Genomic DNA, 7,831 nt, shown 5'->3' on the forward strand with positions numbered 1-7,831 from the left:
ATTTAGAATTAAACATTGACAATGCAACAGAAAGGCAATTTCTTTGAAAATATTTTAATACTCAGAGTTGTAAGAGCTCAGTGCTCTTAACACTGGCCCACTGTTGCCCCATTCACATCAAATTGCTAGTGAACACAAAGTTATTAAATTTTTTATGGACAAAACTGGACTCCTCCTCATCAAGGCCTAATGTGAATATCACACTGCTTTAAAAACTGGTGCAAATCAGTCCAGAACTCCTAACAAATGCCTGACACTCCATCCAGCCAATGCAGGGATCACAACTCTACAGCACAGCCCCACTGAGCCAGCTGCTGCATGCAGCAATTCAGCAGGAAATAAGGTGCCAAAGTGTTTTAGGTTCTCCAGTAGCTTCAGAGCACTTAACAGACACAGTGGTCAGGCAAGAGACCTGGTCCCAGGACGAGCAACCAAGATTTGGAATAATGAAGGCAAGTGTTTACTGCAAAACAAGGAAACAATTTTTGATACTATGTCAGAATTTTAAGTCAGCATTCTCAAAACTAAGTATTCTAATGATGAGGTTCCAGTGATGATTCATCTTCTTACCCTTCTGATGTCCTATTCTAACATTTTTTACTATAAAATTTTAATGGAGAAAAAACAACAGATGTCTTTAAGTTGCTTAAAAGCCTGGTGTTTTCATCTTCATCTTAGATACTGGGAACTACAGGTGTAAATCTTCTCAGATGGAGAAATAAGTGAATCTAAGTCTCCTAGATGCTAGGTGATAGCTTTGGCCAACCTACAACCACCCTCCAGTCCAACTGCCCCACCAATCCAGGGCTGACCAGAAGTTGTTAAGGGCATTGTGCAATTATACACAATATGCATGGGGCATCCACTTCCTCTAGGAAGCCTGTTCCAGTGTTTGACCACACCCTGGTCAATGCTTCTTAACGTCCAGTCTAAGCCTCCCCTGGCAGAGCTTTGAACCATTCCTACATGTCCTATCCCTGCATACCAGGGAGAAGAGCTCAGCACCTCCCTCTCACATCCCCTCCTCAGGAAGCTCTAGAGAGCAGTGAGGTCACCCCTCAACCTCCTTTCCTCCAAACCAGACAAGCCCAAAGTCCTCAGTCCCTTCTCACAGGACATTGCCTCCAGCTCTTTCACCAGCTTTGTTACCCTCCTCTGGACACATCCTTGTTAAATTGTGGGGCCCAGAACAACACACAGTGCTCAAGGTGAGGCCACACCAACACTGTTACAGCGGGACAGTCAGCTCTGTTGGTGATGGTTGGCTGGTGATGCCGAGTTTAATGCACCCCAGGAGGGGGTTTGCCCTCTGGGCTGCATGGGCACACTGCTGACCTACTGAGTCTGCTGCTGACCAACACTCTCAGGTTCTTAATTGTTGTGTTTCTTAGTAAACTCAGGGACATAAAACTTTGTTCAGAACTCCAGAATTATCCTGGCAAGGCAGGGCTTAAGCACCTTTGCACCTTGGCTCAGTTTGGGTACATACAACATTCAACTCAGAATTCCTCTGAATGAACAGATGTTAAATAGAAAAGGTCCAAGAAACTCAGAGGTCGAACAGGCAAGTTGCTAGGCAATTTTAGACAAACATCTAGAAGTAGATGCAGAAAGCCTCTTTTCCCGCACTGCTTGACCCTAGACGTATCCATGCCGTATAGAGCTTCTATGTGAATAAAATTTGGGGACAAAGTTATTTTGCCTTTGGTAGGTGACATATATTATAAAGTCTTAAAAATCTGCCTATAGAATATTTCTGCGAAGCTAGCTTATGTCATTATTTTCCTAATATCTTGAAATAAAATCAAGGATAAATTTACAAATTATGAATCTATAATTAAACCTTGGTGACATGTTTTGAAAGCCCACCAAAATTTTTGATTTTCCTAAGTAGTTACCATGTCCTAAGTTGAGAGTTGAAACAACCATTATTACATTTGTGACAGGTTAGCATTCTGAGATAGCCTCTAATTAGTCACCCAAAAGACAAGTTAACAATTTTTACTCAGGAATACCTATCACCACGACAGCAACAAAGTTGCTAATACGAGCTGTTTTAAGCAACACTTTCCACTCTGCAGCTGATACCTCTTCAGCCTTTCTACTGGTACTATGAAAAAGTTCATCTTGCATCTAAGAGCAGATGAAAGTACATTAACTGCTGACAAAATCTTCAGAGAAGAAAACTAGATAAAATTATAGCTCTGGGGGTTTTTGCCAAGTACAGCTTTCAGTTTATAAATTAATTTTGGGAGTTTAATGAGCTTTCGTTAATGAAGTTCAAAAAAAACTCATCTCATGTTAGGGAAACTCCTGACTCCTTCCTCAGCCATGCTTACACAAAGTCACATCTAATTCCAAGTCCCTATTCTAAAAGTTGACAGTTACAGAGTTTCTCATAAAAGGTTTGAAGGAAATTGCTAATTTGTTTTTACAAAGTGTTTCTTCTTCATCTCATTCACTAAAATACTTAAGGATTTTAGCCAAAAGCCTCTCTCCTAAAAATTCAGCTGTATGCTCACAAGCAACACAAATAAAATTTTAATCCAAACAGTTTCAGTTAAGACACTGAAAAGCAAGTACTGGGCAGTTTAGCTACACATGTTGCTACAGGAATCATACAATAAATTAAATAGAGCCTTTTGTCCTGGAGTTTTGTGGTGGTTTTCTGTTGTTTTTTTTCTGTTTTTGGGGGGGAGGGGGAGTGGCACTGAAACAAATTATAAAAAACATACAATCTATAAAAATACATTACAACTTAAGAGATAATGCTTTCAGGGATCAAGACAGCAAATTAACACTGTTACAGTAATAAGAAATAAATTCCCATTCCAGACACGTAGTTATCTAAATTTTATGTTACTCATCAATACCACAATGTCTATTTAGATCCTGACCTGTATTTACTTCAAAAGGCATTCTAGAATAGCTCTTTTTCCACTATTTTCTGGATGGATTTAACACATTCTCATTTTTGTCTAGTTAACTGCTAGATATTGAAAGACACAGAAGTAGGAATTATTTCAAAATGAGGTGATACAAGCAAATGCACTACATATTTAAAAGATAGGTTTTTTTCAAAGAAATTTAGATACAAATGTTGTCTGGCATTATTCTAATTTCCTTAAAGCAATGCAGAGAGATCTGTTGTACTATTTCAATAGACAATACATGTGTGTGCCAAATTTATAAACCTGTTCATAATATAACATAACAAAGACCATTTTTATTCCTCCTCACTTCCTATGAAATCTTTCCCCTTTCATTAAGTACCGCTTGAAATTCTTAATATTTCTTCTGTACTCATGACTGATTAGACACTACATTTTAGATTTTACATTTACATCACAGAGATCCTTCACAAAAATATTATATGACTAAAAACAAACTTCTGGGCTTGACCCATAAATAGTAGATTGATATCATGCAAGACTGCAGACTAGATGACCATAATGCCCCTTTACCTAAAATCTCCCCTTGCTCTAAAACACAAGACTATCCCAAACTTTGGAGTGTTTGGCAAGTATTTTTCTCCACATCAGCATTAACTCAAATACCTTTTCTTCACAGTCAAGGCTGTATTTCACAAGTAAGTCAGTGGCACATAACACAGACACCTAAAATAAAGATATTTCAATGCTCTAGTTTCCTTAAAATCATTTAAGAACATTAGAATTTTTCATATGTCTTTTTTAATTCTTTTGGATATGAAAAATTCACACTTATAATACAACTCAATCTATCCTTTGTCTTCCAAAGACTGCTCCATCTTTCTCTTCTGAGTCTGTAAAACAGCTAACATAAAAAACTACATTGTTAAGGGAATATACAAAAGCTGCAAAAAGAGCTCTCCATGTATCTTATCTCTTTGGTACCACTGTGTCAACAGAAACATTACACACAAGTTGGTCACCAAGTAGTTCTGTTACCTCTGGTACCACGGGAACCTCACATAGAAGTTGACAAGTGCTTAAAAGGTTTTTCCAAAAAGCAGTATTTAATTGTTTATTGCATATTACTTTCTTGAAGTAATCTTTGTACAATGGGTGTATTATGCATAGATGGAAAATTTCTTGGCATGCTTCATCTTGCAGTAATTGAATCATCCAAGATAGGGAAAAAAGATACCAAAATTTTATCAGATTTATTCTTCAACTAAAGATAATTATTATAATATTATATATTATATACATATAATTATAATTAACTGGCTACTCAAAGAGGGACACAATTAGGTACAAAAGCTACACTGTACCTAGAAGGTTGAACCTGAGTACAAACTAGTACTTGACTTCCACTACAGAAGTGATATTGTACAAAGAAAAAGGGGGCAGAGAGAAGGACAGACTCTAAAAGTTATTGCAATGACAATCAGCTCAGTTTAATGAGAGCATAAAACATATATAAATATATGTAAAAAACATGCAAAGTATTTTCAGGTACTGAAACATTCTCTTTAGGGTTGATACATAGAAAATTTATTACATTATCTTATTTTACAACTGTATTACATCTGATTTCAAAAGGTACTGGTTCCAAGTTGGTCACAAAAAGCTTTTGGAAGACAGACAGCAGTTTATGTTCTGTTGTCACCTGTCCTTTGGGATTCTGTTCGGTGGCCTGTAAGAGCACAACATGGGAACACTAATATCAGCTGAAGTGAGGAGAGTGAGGGGACAAAGCACAGACTTGTCCTAAATCTGTTATAAGGTGCTTTGTCCAGTAGTTTGGCACCTATGCTAACATTCCCAAAAAGTCACGTATAACTCCACAAAAGATGGAATTCTCTGAAAAATGTTCAAGGTTATAGACAAATATATCCAGGATATGTGCATTTCTATCTAAAAACCTAAAGCATGAAATTAAAGCTGTGTTCATTTCAAATAAGGAATAGGGAACCAGGCTGGGGATAGCCTGGGACAGAAAGGATGTTAAAAGAGCAGAGCAGTTAGGGTGACTAACTTCAGATACCATGAACCCATCATGGCAGAGAACCCAAATAAAATAATATAGCTGGTAATTTTTAGAAACCAGCTTCTCAAGGGAGCTCCCTGCCAGCTGCAAAGGTTTGGGTCATTGTATTATCACATACTATATACTCAAAGACTTCTGCTGAGCAGGTGTAAAGCAGCATCCCTTCACAAAAAAGAGAAAGACACCCTAAATACAGTCCATGGGTCCAGACAAGTTCCAAAGAATAATAAGAGTCAAATTACAATCGCTACGTTTCACAAAGACACAGCCAAATAATGTAAAAACAATGAATCCAAGTTAAATTTTGAATTTATCACATCCCCATTCAAGCTGATAAGTCATGAGCACGGGTACATATGGTAACACTACAGGAGCCATGACATTATTAGATTGAGCTGGATATTTAGGAACCCAGTTGACACATAGGTAGACAAAGATGAAGCCAGGGATCACCCACCAGCAAACTGCAACTACTGGAAAGGGAATATCACCAATGACAGCAGCAAAATTCTAATAGTGTCAGGTAATACAGCAAGTTTAATATCCATCACAATTTGTTATTAGGACAAGCTTTCTCTATATACAGTAGATCATTGAAACAGTTTACCCAGAGAGAAGGTTTTCACAAGACAGGAGATTTCAAGACTCAACTGGAGAAAAACATAAGTTGGTCTGACAATGCTGGCAACAGCCCTGTTCAGAAGAGGAGGCTGGACTACATGACCTCCAGAATTCCTTTCTGACCAGTCCTTCTTTGGTTCTACAATACACACATTTAAAAAGGCTCACGGGGGAACACATCCTACACAACTGAAGTCTAGTACCCACATCAGCTGTATGGACAAGCTGTGTCAAGAAAATGAGGAACTAATAGACTTGAGAGAAAATAGAGAGGCCACCAAATACTTGAAGGCAGACAAGTCAGGCTCTTCAAAAGGCACAGAAAATAGGACAGGATCTCTTGAAAGAAAGATTGTCTCCTCTTCCAGAACAGGACCAGAGATTCTTAATTAACCGTAAGTACTTCTTCCACATTTTAAAAGGTGTCCCCGACAGAGACTACGCAGTCTCCTCAGTCTACTCCAATGCCTCATAATCAAACTAAAAAAAGACTTTCATTTATGTCCAACCTAAGGCTCCCTGTGTGCAATTTATTCTATCGTTTCTTGTCACATCCAAAAAATTCTTACCCTATCTTGTCTCACCTTATTTTATTCAAAATTAAAAATGCATTTCCTCTCTATTTCATTCTTCTTTCAATGGATGTATTGTCTAAATTTCCCATTCTTCTTTGCTGCATTTATCTCAGTTTCTTCACCTGGTTGGACTGTATCTGGACACAGGACTCTAGCTAAGACTTGCTACACCATGCACAACAAAAGCCAGCTTTACTTGTCTCACACACTCAAGCTGTCAACTCAGATAAGCATAAAAGGAAACCATCTCTCTGCTAAAACTTAATTAATTTATATTGATAGGAGACTCCAAATTCTGTATCTAGTGTATTAGTTGGTCAAGCTTGTCTTTAGTCTCTGATCTAATCTACATAAACCAGCTGATCAAATCTGTCCCTCAACTACTCTTAAGTTTAGATACAAGTGGAATGATGAAATCTTAAATGAGAAAACCAAACACAGAACACAAATCTGTGTTTAGCTTGCACAATTATAGAGATCCTACTTTATTTTGTGACATTTTGGATTAGTTACTATATGCAATTAGTAAATATGACTGGAAAAGAAATTTAATTAACGTTCATACTGTAAAACAATGGTTACTGAAAAAAAAACATGTCTGAAAAAAGGCCCTTCTCTTCACACCCCATAAGTTACAGAATGTGTACAGAACTACCATTCATTGCTAAACAAATGGTATGAAATTAAAGCAAGAATAACTAAATGCAGGGGGGAAAAAAAAGGACTTGCATAAGAAGAAAACCAGTAAGCACTAAATGATTATTTAGCTGTGCAGACCAATCTAAATAATTCAGTCAACTTCTTTTAAATCAAAAGCACAGACTGTAACAACTATAAACATAACGTACCTGTTCAAGTACATCCAACTTTAATTCAAGTTTACTAAGTACAACATCTCCTCCCCAGAGTGACAACTGCAGATCCGAAGGCTTCAAATTCTTTATGTAGCGATTCACATAACTCATCAAAATAGGAGTTACATAGGACTCCAGCATCCTGGAAGATATCTATATTACAGGTCAAGCACTAAGAAAAAAAGGACAAGAGATTGAGTTATTAGTTACAAATCTGATGGTCTAATTTTCAATAATGCACCAGTCCCACTGTTTGAAAGTATGAAAATAATTCTAAATATGTGTTTATAGGTAGAGATACACATAGTTACATATAAAGATCAAGCATATAGCAAGATGAAAGCACATCTATTTGACCTACAAATTTTCATCTTACATATATATATATATACACATATACATATGTGTGTGCATATATATGAACTAGTATACATGAACTAGTAACTGTCTTGCTCAAAAGAAAAGCCAACCAACCAAACCAAAAAACAGAAAAGATGATCACACAGCACTTAAATGACAGGAAAACTGCTTTTCGGAGTAATCAAAAGGATAACTTTTGATAACATCTAAAAAGGATAACTTTTAACAGACAAAACTGCACACTAAAACATGCCCTTAGATGCCCCTCTCCGCTCTGACACCAGTGTCAGTCTCCGACCACGATGTCCAAGGCAAACCCGCCAGTTTCCTGCCACCCTGAACTCCAAGAAACCAACATCGTCCATGACCCGAGCCGAGGTCACTCTCCTACCTCCCCACACCCTTTCCCACACCCTCGCCGTCCCGAGGAGACCCTTCCCCGCTCCG

At 37.5% G+C, this 7,831-nt stretch overlaps 1 protein-coding gene across 1 annotated transcript in view; it reads right to left on the minus strand.

The window, feature by feature from the left end:
• The window catches only part of VPS13B (vacuolar protein sorting 13 homolog B), a 424,315-nt gene extending 416,929 nt beyond the window's left edge, over window positions 1–7,386 (minus strand). The window contains exon 1 of the mRNA XM_008924039.2: window positions 7,019–7,386. Within this exon, the coding sequence (XP_008922287.1) occupies window positions 7,019–7,165 (147 nt within the window). The 5' untranslated portion in view covers window positions 7,166–7,386. The remainder of the gene's footprint in view (window positions 1–7,018) is intronic.
• Between the last annotated feature and the right edge of the window lie 445 nt (window positions 7,387–7,831).

Source organism: Manacus vitellinus, unplaced genomic scaffold (genome assembly GCF_001715985.3).
Source record: "Manacus vitellinus isolate BGI_N305 unplaced genomic scaffold, ASM171598v3 scaffold_1_pilon, whole genome shotgun sequence".
NCBI lineage: Eukaryota > Metazoa > Chordata > Aves > Passeriformes > Pipridae > Manacus > Manacus vitellinus.